Source organism: Scleropages formosus, chromosome 23, assembly GCF_900964775.1.
Source record: "Scleropages formosus chromosome 23, fSclFor1.1, whole genome shotgun sequence".
Taxonomy (NCBI): Eukaryota; Metazoa; Chordata; class Actinopteri; order Osteoglossiformes; family Osteoglossidae; genus Scleropages; species Scleropages formosus.
In genome coordinates, this window is record NC_041828.1 from 8,014,574 (window position 1) to 8,029,450 (window position 14,877).

Sequence of the window (14,877 nt, forward strand, 5' to 3'; positions counted from 1 at the left end):
GCGTCATTTTTTTTTTCTTTAGTCCTTTTATTAATAGGGTTCATCATAATAAAATAAATGTCAGGTCCTTAACACTTTGCAATAATAATTACATTTGATATCCATGTTTTTTTTTTTTAAGTTGATTTTTATTAACAATACCAGGGCTGGCCTAGATGGGCCACGTCACAGTGGTTAAAACACTGTTCACCTATCACTTTCTGTGTTTCAGTAAAAAATAGTAATACGAAAACATTGCACCGTCAAGCCTACTTTTCCTCTAAAATTATTGCTTGTGTCAGTTGTTAGAGGATAGTTTCCAGACTGCTCAGCAGTGAGCAGTGTAATAACACTCATAAAGTACAGGCCTTGGGTTTGTCGTCTCCCGAGGAGCAATAATTGCTAGCTTGATATACTGTATAGCTGCAGGCCATAAACCTTGAAATCAGTGAGCACCTCTTGCAGGAAATAGAGATAATTTTTATTTCTCTCAACTGCCACCTGTGACCAGGAATCCCGCAGCAGTTGAACAACATCGGTACTTTTTCCAGAGGAAAGGAGCAGGTTCAGCCCAGCCAGGGTAGCCCATGTGGGTTAGCCACAGGACAAAACGCTGTAGGGAGAGACGCACCCATACCCTGATGAGTAAACCCTTGTAGCAGGTAACGAAAAGGTCATCTGATTATTCGTGCTTTATCTGGCATGGGGTGCGCTGGAGGAAAGAACGGAGTGAATCTAAAGCCTTGTGGAAAACTGCTAGAAGTTCAGCGTGTTGCTCAGGAAGCAGCTAAAAGATAGAAGCGTCTTTCCAGGACCGCAATGATCCATCGTCGCTGCCTTCAACCTCGTTTCAGCGCCACGAATAGGCACAACTGCCAACAGCAGTTCAGCAGTTACATACACGAGGTCTGCGCCATTATGAGCCGCCCACTTTAGGATCGTCTCGGATCAACAAGCTGCTCAAAGTGCCACTGCTGCCGCGGGTCGGAGCTGCAGGGCCGGAGGAAGAGTCCCTCTTCCGCCTCTTTGCCGTTGGCCCGTTTTCCCCAGTCGCTGTGCGCAACCTTCTCTGCACCAGGGCTCCTCTCAGTCTTTACAGCCTCAATGCATTTCTCTGTCAAAAGGTGGACGATCTGCCCGTTCTGATGGGGGAACAAAGAGAGCAAATCGGCTCACGCTCCTGGTCAGACCCAGGGTCTCAAGGGTAATGGACGTATTTCTCAATAACTACCAAGTCGGAGCTGAAGTTAGGCCAGCTCTCTTTACCTTCAAGATGCTCCACTGCAGCCTGGTTAACGTCTGCTGTTTTGGGGGACACTGGGAGAGCACCACCCGGTCCCCCTTCGCATCGAAACAGAGCTGCCCCATGGGCCCCCAGCGCACCTCTTTCAGAGAGTTCATCTCACAGTGCTGTGGGAACACAGGAGAGCAAGCAGAGTGTTAGCAGCACCACTGCTGAGCAACACACACCCGACGTAGCTCATTCTTGTAGTGCTGGTCAAGTGATACAAGGATATACGAGACCTTCTATTAGCAGCACCAAGGAGGCGACACCAGCATGCCTACATGTAGTCCGTATGAAGCAATGTTGATGAACGCCATACCTGGTTACCATTTCCGCTGCAAGGTGAAACGTCCATGGCCCCATCCCACGGAGCCCACCCTTTCTTGTGATCTGCACAATAGCCAGCGCCAACATTGTACAGCTTCAAGCACACAGGCGTTACAAAATATATTAATGTCAGACAAGTAGTTATGCAATATCATATCACAGAGCAAAAATCACACGTAGATACTTATTTACGTTTATTCATTTAGCAGATGCTTTTCTCCAAAGCGACGTACATCTCAGAAGTACAATTTGTGCATTACATTAGGGAGAAAGAGACATAGTTGCAGATGCGTGATTCTTAAGTAAAATCAGTTTCTTTCCACTATAGATACTTGGGGTTTTGGAGCTCACTAACTGAATGTCATTAACCAGGTATTAAACAATATCGGTACAAATGAAGAATGATTCCTTTGTCGTTTCGTTCTTCTACAAAGACCATCATTGTGAAAACATCTAAGGTGACTGCAGAAGATTTACCGATAAACTACATTTTTAAGCTCAAATGTACTCAGTTGCATGAGTCGGAAAGACCTTTTCTTTGCACACGTGACAATACCGAATAAAACGTGAGCCTTGCCTCTCCTGAGAATCCCTGCCGGTCCTGGGGGATGTAGAGGTCCTGGTGCACGTTGGACAGATACCACTGGAAGTTCTTACAGCCCAGCATCTTCTGCAGTTTCACCCTCTCAGTGCAGTTTGAGCTCTCAGACTGCAGACAGGCCATTACAGATAAGGCAGCGTAGAAACCACAGGCCTTAGTTGGCATATACACACACTCCTTACAGCTCGCCACCTCCCCTCCCCACACACACATACCTGCCAGATGAAGAAGGCAACAGTATTTCTCTTGTAGAATATGTTTTTATATGCATCCAGCCACGTCTCTGCCACCCGGATTTTGTTCTTCTCGACAGTGTCGTCATCGGGGAGGGTGAAGGATGGGTGAAACTGTTCCAAATGTCCCACACGAGAACAGGGAATCACCTCCATGGACCCCCCGCACAGCCACACCTGAGGGACAGAGTTCCAAACACCTCAGAGAACAACTAGTTTTATCATCCTTAGCAGAGAAACAGAATTAAAAGCACAGCAGGTGGAGTAGCGGTCAGAGTCGATGCCTTACGCTGGAAGGACCCGGGTTTGGATCCTGCCTCCTGCTGGAGTACCCTTGAGCAAGGTACTTACCCTGAACTGCAAGAGCAAAAATTACCCAGCTGAATGTGGCAGGAAATCACTGTAAGCACCTTAGTATACAAACCTATAATTGTAACTTGCTACTAAAAAAAAAAAAAAAAAAAAAAACTGGTCTTCTGTTTATTTATATTTAAAGGAATCAAGCATTCGCAGACAGACCTCAAACACTGTACGTAAGAGCCATCAGCATTCCCAAAGACCTGAGTGAGATGATAGAGTGCTGTCCTGAGGTCAGGGTGTAAATGTGCTTTACCCTTATAGAGAGCTCAATGTTCTCCACACCCCAGAGCACCATGCCAGGGTCATAGGCTCCGATCTTCTGGAAGAACTGTCTGTCAATGGCCAGAACACCTGCCAATGCAGGGCTCCTAGGGAGGAGAGGGGAGGAGGTACGGTTAGCGCGTGGGGGGTCGTAGGCCGGCCTGTCTCCGAATCCGTAATGGCCCAGCAGATCCACCGTCACCACAGTGGGCCAACATGGCTCTCCAGTCTCACCCTGCCAGGTACATGAAGGCCAAAAAAGAACATTTACAGCCTTGAGTGAGTGCTTTGTTATGACTCACAGGACACCCCCGTCCCCGTCCCCAAAATACCACCAACTGAGCAGAAAAACGCACGCAATTGCCTGCTGTGAATGTATTCAAAACTTGAGAAAAAGCTGATTTCATGCCACTCAATTTAGTTTGGGGCAAGAAACCAGCAGATAAGAAGTTGGGAAACAGTCAAGCAGCAGATCTCCTTGCAAGAATGGAGCATTCCCCCATTTACTGGGGGTCTTTGGGTTTTGTTCACAGCCTTCCTATTTACAATAATAGGGACAAATAAAAATGTACAATACTTTACTAGAATTATGTGAGAGGCAGAGACTTGCTCAGTGTTTGCTCACCGTATGGGCTCCACGGTCTTTAGCGGGTCTTTCTGCTTGGGCAGCACCTCCCAGTGGAAGTCCAGCTTCCAGTCAAACACACCTCTGATGAGATCCCGCGTTGCATTGTACCGGAAGGTTCGCCCGTCGATAACATCCATCACTGGCGACACCACTCGACTCCTAGGAGGGGATGGGGGGACAGGCATTGCTCGGTGTAGGATCGGCGTCGTAGGGAAACGGCACTCCGAGCAGGACGGCAAGGGGATACATGAGTACCAAGTGCGAACAATCCGCAACTGACGTTTCTTCTTCACAACCGACACAGCCTCCTTAGCCATCCTGGAAATACACACCTGGGACCTGAGAGGGACCTCAGTATCATTACCCAGTGGGCACCGGGACAACTCAAGCGCAGGCAACGAACCTGCCATCAGCTCCCCAAAACTGATCTCAGAATCTGATTTTGTTCTGTCTGTCGCCACGCCACTCTGTGCACATTCAGACTTCGCTGAACGCTGTCGTTGGTTCTCGACCCTCCGGTGGTCAGTGCGTCAGTTTACATCTCGGCGCAGTTTGCGCCCATTCCTCGCTCAGCGTGCCGCTGTGTCGGGACAATCCAGGCGGGAGGACGTCTCCGTGCCCACAGCGGCTCTGCGCTCTCCTACATTCCACAGGGTCGGCCAACACACCTGCGCACTCCGTCTTTAATCCTCTCAATTGCAGGGCCGCACCGCAGGAGACTCACACTGGAGTCCAAAGTCACGGGGCCGGAGCTCTCCAACCCAGCCCCCATGCTGCAACCCCACCAAGGTGTTATCCGCGCACAGACTGAAGAAACACACGGCAGGAAGGGCACATGACTCCATGACTCAGATTAACCATAACCTTCTGGAACTGTACAAATGGGAAACTTTCAAGCATTAAGGAAGGAAGGACAGCTTGGCAGAAAAAAGGGAATTTTTAAATGTTTGCCCTGAGTTGCCGGCGACCCCGTATGGGACAAGCGGTTCAGGAAATATGTGTGTGTGTGCCGAGACATCCCAACTTTTAATACCGGCACCAGACTTTGTGTAGGAAGGTATGAGTAAAAAATGAAAGATACATTCAGTATTCCATAGGAGACAAGGGCTTGTAAATGCGAGGCTCTCCGCAGACCTGGGACGACACTTTGCATTGTCTGCTTGTATAAAATTCAAGACCAGTAGGTGGTGCATTGGTTACAGCTGCTGCCTTTGAGTCCGATGAGCGAGGTTCAAATCCCACCTCCTGCTATAGGATCTTGGAGCAAGTGGCATTCCCTGATCTGGCATAGTAACAATTACTGTGTAAATGGATGAATATTTGCCAGTTGTTTCACGTAGTAAGTCACTTTCATGACCATCATCATGTAAATGTGTGAAATGTGAATTCCACTACTTCCCTTTTTCAAGTCCTTAAACTAAGTTCAATACATTAGATCTGCCAGAAACCACATCTGCTCCCCCCCACCAAAAAAAAAAAAAAATTTATTCAACACAGCCGCCTTTGGCCCAGATGGTCCCAGGGATGATTCGGCACCCTCACCTGTCCCCGGCGATGCGCTCCAGCAGAGGCTCCAGCCACCCCTGCTGGCACTCGCAGTGGGAGTCGAGGAACACTAGGACGTCGCCGAGGGCACGGGCAGCACCCAGCACGCGGCAGCCAACCACGCCCAGCCGGCGAGCGCTCCGGATCAGACGCACCCCCTTCAGCTTGGAGACGTACTTGCTGAGGGGGGTCTTCAGGTGCCCTGAAGGTGCACAAGGTGCAGAGAGGGCGGTGGGGGGAGGGGCGTGAGGCCAGACACGGTTCAGCAGGCGTACACCAATGCCGTATGCGTTGTACATATAAGAAACTTTGATTGTTACCATTTTATTTTCCAACATCATTCAAATCCTCTTCAGCGTGAACATTTCATTGTTATAAATTCATATTGAGCTGACACTTGTGTTCAAGACAACTTACATTCGCAGTCATTCACCCATTTATACAGTAGGACAGCGTAACACACACACAGAGCTAGTTAAAGTCCCTGCCTCACTGGAAACACAGGTTTTTGGACCGGGGGAGGAAACCGATGAGAATATGGGGGAAACGGGCAAATTCCACACAGACCGAGTCGGATTTGAACCTACATCCAATCCCACAGCTGTGGGGTTACGTGGCACCACTTTTAAAGGAAGAAAGTTAGTCTCATCCGCAATCCCTAAAGAGCAGAGCAGAAGCGCTCTCGCTCAGTCATCGTTTCCAGTGTCATGTTCTACGAGAAGGTTTGTGCCCGCAGCGAGAGGATGACGAGGAGGCTCACACACCACGCTCGCTGCAGTCGTCCACCAGGAGGACCTCCCGCAGGTGCCGCGCAGGCGCCGTGTCCAGGACGCTGTGGATGGTCCTCAGCAGAGTGGACCACGCTTCATCGTGGAAGCACACGACCACCGTGGCAGTGGGCAAGGAGGTGTTGTACTGCTGTGACAGACACCTTACCAAGAACACACAGACAGACACACACACACACACACACACACACACACACACACACACCATGGGCACGGGTGACTTCAGATGTCTGACTCAGGGAACTTGCAGCAATTTAAAAGAAAAAAAAAAAAAAAACTGATATTTTAGACCATCCCAATAATTAAGTTCATACAGAGTACAGTCTATTACATTATTTCTATGCTGGTAACAGATTTTATTATATACATTATTACAAGACATCTTTGGCCCCTCTGACTTATGGTGCTACATAGTTAAGGGACTGTATTTGAGAGGCACTAACCCAGTTAACCCAGGTAACTTGATTTACCCACTTATATAGCAGGGTGTTCTTAACGGTGTACTTCAGGGTAAAGTACCCTGGAGGTGCTAATGTAGAACGTCGAAATTACAAGGCAATAACCCGGACCACTGCGCCACCTGCTGGCTTTTTGACACTTTTGTCCAAAGCAACTTCCGATGAACTCTATGTACTGTTATGAGCCCACACACCTTATTCACCGCAGTGACTTACACTGCTAGATACACTACTTACACTAGGTCACTCATCCATACGTCAGTGGAACACACTCTCTGTCATTGTCACTCACACACTATGGGTAAACCTGAGCAGCATGTCTTTGGAGTGTGGGAGGAAACCGGAGCAAACGCACACAGAGAACACGCAAAACTCCACACAGAATGAGCGGGCATCGAACCCATGTCCTCTCGCGCCACCCAATTTTCCATCAAGAGTGACGAATCTTCGTCCCCTTCGCGTTCCATCAGAACGACTTTGTTTGAGAAACCTACGCGGCAGGGCGCGACTCCGGGGGTCTCCGATGGAACGAAATGCCTTCGCTGATCGCTTCGTCGAAGGCGCGTCTCCTCGCCGCCGCTTCCCCGGAGGTGGTCGCTCTTCCAGCCGCCTTCCCCGCGAGCGACGACAGCCCGGCTCGGGGTTCCACTTCGCCCCTCCTCCGCCCGTCGCGCGCCGCCACCCCGGAGCCGCGCCTCTCCGCGGGGGCTGACGATGGAGCCACGAGCAGCTGGTCGTCCCGCAGAAAGGCCGGTGCACGGAACCCCCCCTCGCCCCCCTGGTCTCGAGAGTCCACGAGCAGCTCCAGGTCTGCAGGTGCGGGCCACCTGTGGCCCGCGGTGGGGGCGTGGCGCGCGATCGCCGCGTGCCTTGACGCGTCGCGGAACAGGGGGTCCATGAAGAGCACCGCGATGACCACGAGGAGCAGCACGAGCCAGAAGCAGAGGAGCGGAGACCTGTGGGGTCTGTGCCTGCAGCGCAGCGTCATCATGCTGAAGCAGCGAGGGGATCTGTCATGGTACGAAGCGCGGGAGTCCGTGCGCAGCACCTAGTGGCTCCTTCCGCTTCTCAGCAGCAGCCGGCTCGCGGCGCCGCGTCCGGCGGGATCGAGGCGCCTCATTTTACGCTCTTGGTTGCGGAGTGCGGCTTCGGTCTGCTTCTCCTGCCTCCTGCCTCCCGACCCGACCAGACTCCAGGAGCCCCGCCGGGCAGAGCCGATGATGATCTTAAATATCCAGCACGCGCGCCTCCTGGTCCTAGCGCGAGGCCGAGCCGCACCCAAGGTCCAGTTTTAAAGTACGGTGTGTGTGGAGCGCAGTGACTCGGTGTGCGACCAGCAGCCGTACAAGCAGCAACAGTAGTAAACACCATACCGTGGTAAAGACCCACTTGTCCAGTGTCTGTCCTGGAAGCGTGGACGTGAGACAGGGTACGCCACAGACAGCACGCACCCTAAACGAGGTACACCATAGACAGGATGCCAGTCCCTCTCAGGTCAGTGTCTCACACACACACACTACTGCTCATTTCCATTCGCCACTTACGCTGAAAGAGATTTGTGGGAAAACACCTGGGAACGAGGGCACGTCAGAGCTCCGATGGAGCAAACAAAGAGGCAGAGAAGTGCCTCTAACTGCAGCTGAAGAACACAGAGAAGCAGCTGCCAATACAGAAGGAAGGAATGCTGTCAATACAAAGACCGGATTTCTCCACAGTCTTGGATTGCTGCCCTTTTTCTCCAGAACTTCCACCTCAAACCAGCTTTTCTTGTTGTCTGGTGGGTGGGCTCCCCCTGCAAATCCCTCACAGTCCCCTCCGCGGTTGCACAACTCTTCACATTACCCAGCAGTCCCTTGTCCACGAGTATTTACAGTCGACGCCCATTGCTGCTATTAGTAACATGGGATGCTACAACATAAACTCCTCACAGACTGAAACTCATGTCCCACATCTCGGTGGTGCAGCAGGTAGCACTGGTGCCTCGCACCACTTTGGCTACTTGGGTGTCGGCGCGGATCTGCCTCACTTCACATGTTCTCCCTGTGCTCTGGTTTCCTCCCACAGCCCAAAGACACTCAGTTCAGCTGGACTGGTGACGTTAAATTGCCCGTAACGTGTGCGGCTACCTTGTGAAGGACTAGTGTTCCGTCCAGGGTGCGCCCCAAAGCGTAGCATCCAGTGATTCTGGGATAGGCTCCAGCCCTCCATGACCCTGACCAGGACAAGTGTTTAGTGGAAATGAATGAATCAGTAATGAATAGTGCATCTTGAAGGGACTTTTTCCAGATCCGCCAGTGCTGCGGCCAGTAGGGGGGCGCAAGCACGGCCTGGAAACCTGGTTGCCAATGAGCCACAGGTGAGAGTAGATGTGTGTTCGCCTTCTAATGAGCTCAGCTGCGTGTGAGAAGTGCAGCTAGTACAGTGATGTCCTCCCATGCGCTGCAGTGGCCCAGAAGCCTGCTGAGGTGCCTGCTGGCCGCCCTCCACATCCCTCGGTGCTGTGCAGCGCCAAACACGAATTCTAAGATTTAAACTGATTGTTGGCAAACTTCACTGCTGTTTTTTTCCTTCTTCTCCTCCTTCTTGGAAGCACAGCAGTCGGTGTCAGTTTGGCTGCAGATCCGGTGTCCCACTGGGCCGTCTGGTCCTCCTGTTTGTGTTCCAGCAAACTTCTTAAGAACAAACCCTTTCAGAGCTTCCCGATTCCGCCCCTTACTTTAAGCGCTGTGCTCCGTTCACTCTTTTCTCTACCGGGCTTTTAAGGGCAAGTCCAGCGATCGGCTGCATATGTAAGAAGTAACTAATGCTTGTCAGTTAATTTTTGTCACATTTACTCTGTGTTGCTCCTTTAGTGCCCTCAACAAGTTTGAGGTGGTCCAAAGCAACCTTTCAGTCATGTCTCGGAGGCTGAAATGCGACTGGATCCTGCAGGGTTGACTGGGGTTCTATGGGAGAGGTAGTGGGAGGGGGTTTGGGGATGGTCGGTAGTAGGGTTACTAGGAGGGGTATGTGACATAGCTAGTGGAAAGGGAGAGGTAGCGGGAGGGTCAGAGGAAGGACTGCAGTTACGAGCCCTGATCATATGTCCAGCGTGGGACAGAGGGCCACAGACATGGGATCCTGGTCAGGCCCTGATCCAGTAGATTCAGAGTTTGGGAATTAGTGCTCTAGAGCTGTCAAAAGCGTAGCTGTTCCATCTGATCGGTGTCATAACACAATGAGAAAGTGCTGCTTTCAGTTTTTACATGCAAAGGGCACCTTTTTAATGTGAGGAGAAGAGGTGAAGAACCATGAGTCTCGAGCGTGAGGTTTTAAAGAGAGTGATGCACACTTGGGCGGGTCTGGGGTTCGAGTCCTGCTTGGAGTGCCATGTGACAGACTGGCGTCCCGTCCTGGGTGTGTCCCCTCCCCCCTCGGCTTTGCGCCCTGTGTTGCCAGGTTAGGCTCCAGGTCGACGTGACCCCGCTCTGGACAAGTGGTTGTAGAAGTGTGTGTGTGTGAGTGTGTGTGTAATACACACCTGTGTAACACACACCTGTGGGGGAAAGGAGAGCTGGCCATGTGGAATAAGGCGTTCGTCCCCAGTGGTGTTTCCATACCTTTGGTGGACACCTTCCCCCTTCCAGTCCACACCTCACACTAAGCGAAGCCAACAGCTGCACGTTGCCTGCTGGGGAGTCACATGTTTACCCAAAAAAGTCCACCTCACTGGTCACAGCTTGCTGAATAATGTGTGTTCATCCGAAAGGCAGGAAGGTGTGTTTTATTTCAGCCTCACGATACTCTCGTTTCAAGGCACACATACTGTCAAAAGCCGTAAAGTGTCGTGCGTCTATCGCGAGGACGACCATCCGCTTGGTGAAAAGCAGAGGTTCTTAACCTTTCCTCGCTTGCGGATCTCTTCGAGATTGAAATCTAAGCGGAAGACCCCTCCTGGAAAAACGTCCACAAAAATTTGGAGAAAATATTCCATACTGAAGTGAAACTTGATAACCTTCACATAGAATGATATCATAGGTAGTGAGGGGGCAGCTGGAGGTGCAGCGCTTAGAGCTGCTGCCTTCGGACCCAAAGGTTCCAGGTTAGAATCCCACCTCCAACTGTAGCGCCCTGGAGCAAGGTACTTACCCTAAATAACTGTAGGTGGATTTCCATTGCAAGTCACTTTGGAGAAAAGTGTCAGCTAAACGAATAAATGTAATAGCAGAGTAATATCGCAATTTAAATCGAACATTTCGATTTTTGATGTTGTTTTCCCAGCAAGCCTGAAGCCCACCCTGATCCTGACGCCCACCCACGGACCCAGGGTGAAAACCTTAGGCGTAAAGAGTTCACCCTGGCAGGGATGTGTTGGAGAAGTCCGATCACATGAAGGCCCGGGGTGTGGATCCCAAAAGGATTCAAAAATATGCACTATTGAGTAAGTCCACCCAGCTTTGGAAACTGTACGCGGACAAAAAAAATGTCTTGTGTAAACGTCAATGTGAAGGCAGATGCAGTGCAGTCCGTGCTGTAAAACTCTCTCCCAGCTCTTCGCCGAAGCATCCAGCGCTGTGGATTCTCAGGAAATCTTTCTCACTGGGTTCAGTTCCACCATCTGTCTGATCCGGAACGTTCCGTCAAACAGCTGTGAAGGGAAGTACTTCACGGAACCACCCTGTGGGACGACGGCCTCGCTGGGCTTCCACCCGTCAGCGGTACATCTACACGACGTCTCGTCCGGCACATCGCAGGGGGTTTTACCTTTATGCTCTATGCGTTCTGCGCTAGATAAGTGTCTGTCGAGACAATGAATAAAATATTTTACATCCCTGGGAAATACATGAAAAAAATACACGAAATTACAAAGAAGTCTTATTGTTTGATATAGCCTTCATAAATATTTTATTTGTTTGAACTTCTCTGTGGCGTAAACAGTTCTCTCCATAGTGAAAATGCTGGTTTCTTGCTGTAACTACATCCCGTAACTCCATCGTGAGGAAAGCAAACCGTTCACTAGTGGTGCTAAAGATCCACGCAAACAAGTCGGGTTCCTGGTAAACATCCAGATGTTCCGACTTATTCGGCTGAAGATTCAGAGAGAGCAGATTGTTTACGCCATAATATACGGCAAAAATATGACCTGAAGCAGCTGGTATATATATATGTATAATGTATAAAGGGGGGTGCGGTGGCGCAGTGGGTTGGACCACAGTCCTCCTGTCTGGTGGGTCTGGGGTTCGAGTCCCGCTTGGGGTGCCTTGCGACAGACTGGCGTCCCGTCCTGGGTGTGTCCCCTCCCCCTCCGGCCCTACGCCCTGTGTTGCCAGGTAGGCTCCGGTTCCCCGCAACCCCGTATGGGACAAGCGGTTCTGAAAATGTGTGTGTGTATAATGTATATATGTCTCACACACGCTGATGACATGGGGAGGATGAGGGCACCTTAAAGTACATCACTTGATAAGCATTTTGCTTTCATTATCAGCATATCTGCTGCACGTTGCTCCTTCACAGAGTCGGTGCTACGGCCCGATTCGAGTAGGAGGGAAAACTCCCCGGCGGCCCGACGGCCCGACTGCGTTCTGATCTGGTGTCCTTCCATGGCTTCTCGCCTTTGGCACCGAGACCAGTCTGCGCTCTCTGCGACAGCGGGATTGGTTCCATCTGGACCGCCTTCAGCCCCCCATCAGTCAAACCTTAAACAGCTGTCTGGGGACTAGCCCATCTGGAATGCATCTCAGTACCGAATGTATTTCCACCCTTTTGAAAAGCCTTTACCTCCCTCTGGTGCTGTAAACCTGGTAAACTCATTCTGATGGCACCTAGTGTGCGTAGCCATTACTATTGCATTCTCACCCTTACTGGTGACAATGAGCTATTAAAAACTGTTTAGCCAGTTATACAGCTGGGCAAGTTTTTGTTACCGTCTTAGTGTGGGGTAAGTACCATGCTCGACGGTAATACAGCAGGAAGTGCGAATGGGATCTGGGCCCCGCGAGCAGAAAGCGGCAGCTCCAGCCACTACGCCATCTGCTGGCCTGCTGATTGGTGTTAACAATAATCTCTGAGTTGCTTCACCAAACTTAGACTTGAAGAATTGTTTAATTTTTATTCAAATTGAAGATCACCTGCTCCGCCACTGATGTTGCCCCCCTTTTAACAGCGTAGACTTCCTGTCTGTTGAAACACGGTCATCCTTGAGTCTGGGGGATATTACTTTGCCCTCCATTCTACACCTTCTCACTGTCTTATTTCAGCTCATCTCTGCATCACTTCGCCTCTGTATTTGTTCATTTGTATGGAATCAACATTTCAGAGACACACAAACCCCTCTCCTCCTGCATCTTTCATTCTTCCCTTCTCTATAGTGCTTAGAGCTGCTGCCTTGGGCCCCAGAAGCTGCAGGTTTGAATCCCAGCTCCAGCAGGTACTGACCCTAAATTCCTCCAGTGAAATTACTCAGCTGTATAAATGGGTAAATAACTGTAGGTACACCGACATTATACGTTGCTTTAGAGAATAGTGTCAGCTCAGTGAATAAATGTCGTGTGGATGGTACGTGCGCGCCGCATTTTACCACGGTACTCTTCTTTATGTAGTCAGAGAGTTCCAAGGGAAGCAGGTTTACAGCAACGACTCCACGCTCCAGCCCATCGAAGCGGCTCAGCCAGGCAGACAGATGCACAGAAACGCGGAGGTGCATCTGATGCAGAATTTGAAGATAATTCTCAAAATCCAACTGATGACGTAAGCAAAACGGCCGTTATGTTGCTGAAGACCTGACACACGAGCAGAGCAACTTGTCGGCTTGTGGGAAACCAGTGGATCCCTTGTTCAAAAAAAAGAAAAAAATTAAAGAGAATCCGGTGTCCGCTACGACCGGCAGGTGGCGCTTTACCCCACGCTCATATTCGATGAAACACGGCGCGAACACGAGCAACGAAAGAGCGCGCGCGTTTTTGCGCGTGAGCGAGACGAACTGCAGCTCATATTTGTACGACCATATGACCGCTGTGGCAGCATTTTTCGGTGTGCGGTATGAGCGCGCACCCTTCACACTTGTTGGAAAAAGGGGATGTGGTCATGAGACAGTTGGAGGAAAGCATCGCCGCATGACACGCGAACCGTGCTTCTTAGACTTTTTTCATCATATCAGCGCGCGCTGCTTGCATGTCATGTGATGACGGAAACGGGTCAGCAGTCACACCTGATCTGTATTCGGATCGCCGGCTATTTCATTTTCATCACCGCAGTGCTGGCAAGAGAAGATATTTTACAGATAAACGCACACAGACGGTCTGAAACCGCTTCTCCTAAGCTAAGGCGCGGGGTCGCGGCGAGCCGAGGTCTACCCTGGCGACGCAGGGCGCAGGCGGACACACCCAGGGCGGGACGCCCATCCATCGCAAGACACCCCAAGCAGGACTCGAACCCCAGACGCGCCAGAGAGCAGGACCCGGCCAAGCCCGCTGCGCCACCGCGTCCCCCTTATTTTAGAGATAAATAACTGCAAAATATCATTCGCAAAGATAGTGTATCAATGTACGGGCTGTGTGATAATGAATTCCATGCATCCATAGACACTCAGAAGTCCGTACGACACCATTACTCATATAATTGTACTTGCGCTGCGTAATCTGACACATAATATATATATATATGATACCTTGTTACTAAAATGTTTACAATCCGCTTGACTGAATTTACAAAAGTGGAAACAAGCCTTCTTTCAAACAAAGCATAAACAATTAAACATTCGGAGAGGGCACGGAACACTAATCACGTTAGAAAAATGCTTAATTTCATTATATTAGTGAGTCTTAACCCCCATGTGATCCGCTTGCCTCGGCTTACAGTGTGACAGCCGCTTATTCCGCAAGTGTAATATGGGAGACGGGTCTCCGCGGGACCGCTGCGCTCACCTTACCGTGTTACCGTATTTACGCGCGTTTCGCGGGAGAAACTCTGTCTTATGTTGCAGCGCGACTCTCTGCACTCCCGCGCACGTGAGCGTCCTCCTGCGCTCAGGCGGAGCGCGGAAGTCGCGCAGCCTGTGTCACGTGCGCGCCGCGGCTCCCGTCGTTTTCCAAGCTGGCGAGGAGCTTTGTGACATTATGTGATATGTGTGATATTTGGCGATGATATTATGTTGTATCTTTCGGCACGAGATTGCTTTTCCACTGCCATAAGAGTTTTCATTCTTTCACAGCGGCTGGGTCAAAACAACTGAATGGAGCGCCGGGTGTTTCTTCAAGTTCTTCGGCTCTTCTCTGGAAAACCAGCCAGTTTTGCTCTGGAATTACTACAGGTGTTTGGTGTCCAGGCTTTTCCAAGCAAAGCAAACATTTTGAAAGTATAACTTACGAATTAAACCTGATCACATCCATGAAGGCATCATGTGTCAGTCATGTGGAGAGGGCACTCAAGTGATAA

General features: G+C 50.5%; 1 protein-coding gene across 1 annotated transcript; it reads right to left on the reverse strand.

Moving 5' to 3' along the window:
- Nucleotides 1-67: 67 nt before the first annotated feature.
- Nucleotides 68-7,647, reverse strand: LOC108933312 (polypeptide N-acetylgalactosaminyltransferase 15-like). Its single transcript, XM_029248402.1, has 10 exons — nucleotides 6,960-7,647; nucleotides 5,984-6,150; nucleotides 5,217-5,421; nucleotides 3,672-3,833; nucleotides 3,039-3,153; nucleotides 2,408-2,602; nucleotides 2,169-2,300; nucleotides 1,584-1,685; nucleotides 1,246-1,389; nucleotides 68-1,121 (listed from the first exon to the last, which is right to left on the reverse strand). Exons 1-10 carry the CDS (start codon nucleotides 7,454-7,456, stop codon nucleotides 912-914), a joined length of 1,929 nt encoding a protein of 642 aa, XP_029104235.1. The 5' UTR covers nucleotides 7,457-7,647; the 3' UTR covers nucleotides 68-911.
- Between the last annotated feature and the right edge of the window lie 7,230 nt (nucleotides 7,648-14,877).

Excerpts from the sequence above, each read along its gene's own strand:
- LOC108933312 (XM_029248402.1), bottom strand. The coding sequence starts at position 7,456 with ATGATGACGCTGCGCTGCAGGCACAGACCCCACAGGTCTCCGCTCCTC. Across the intron at positions 5,422-5,983 it reads GGACGACTGCAGCGAGCGTG|GGCACCTGAAGACCCCCCTC; the intron begins GTGTGTGAGCCT and ends GTGCACCTTCAG. Across the intron at positions 2,301-2,407 it reads TTGCCTTCTTCATCTGGCAG|TCTGAGAGCTCAAACTGCAC; the intron begins GTATGTGTGTGT and ends GCCTGTCTGCAG.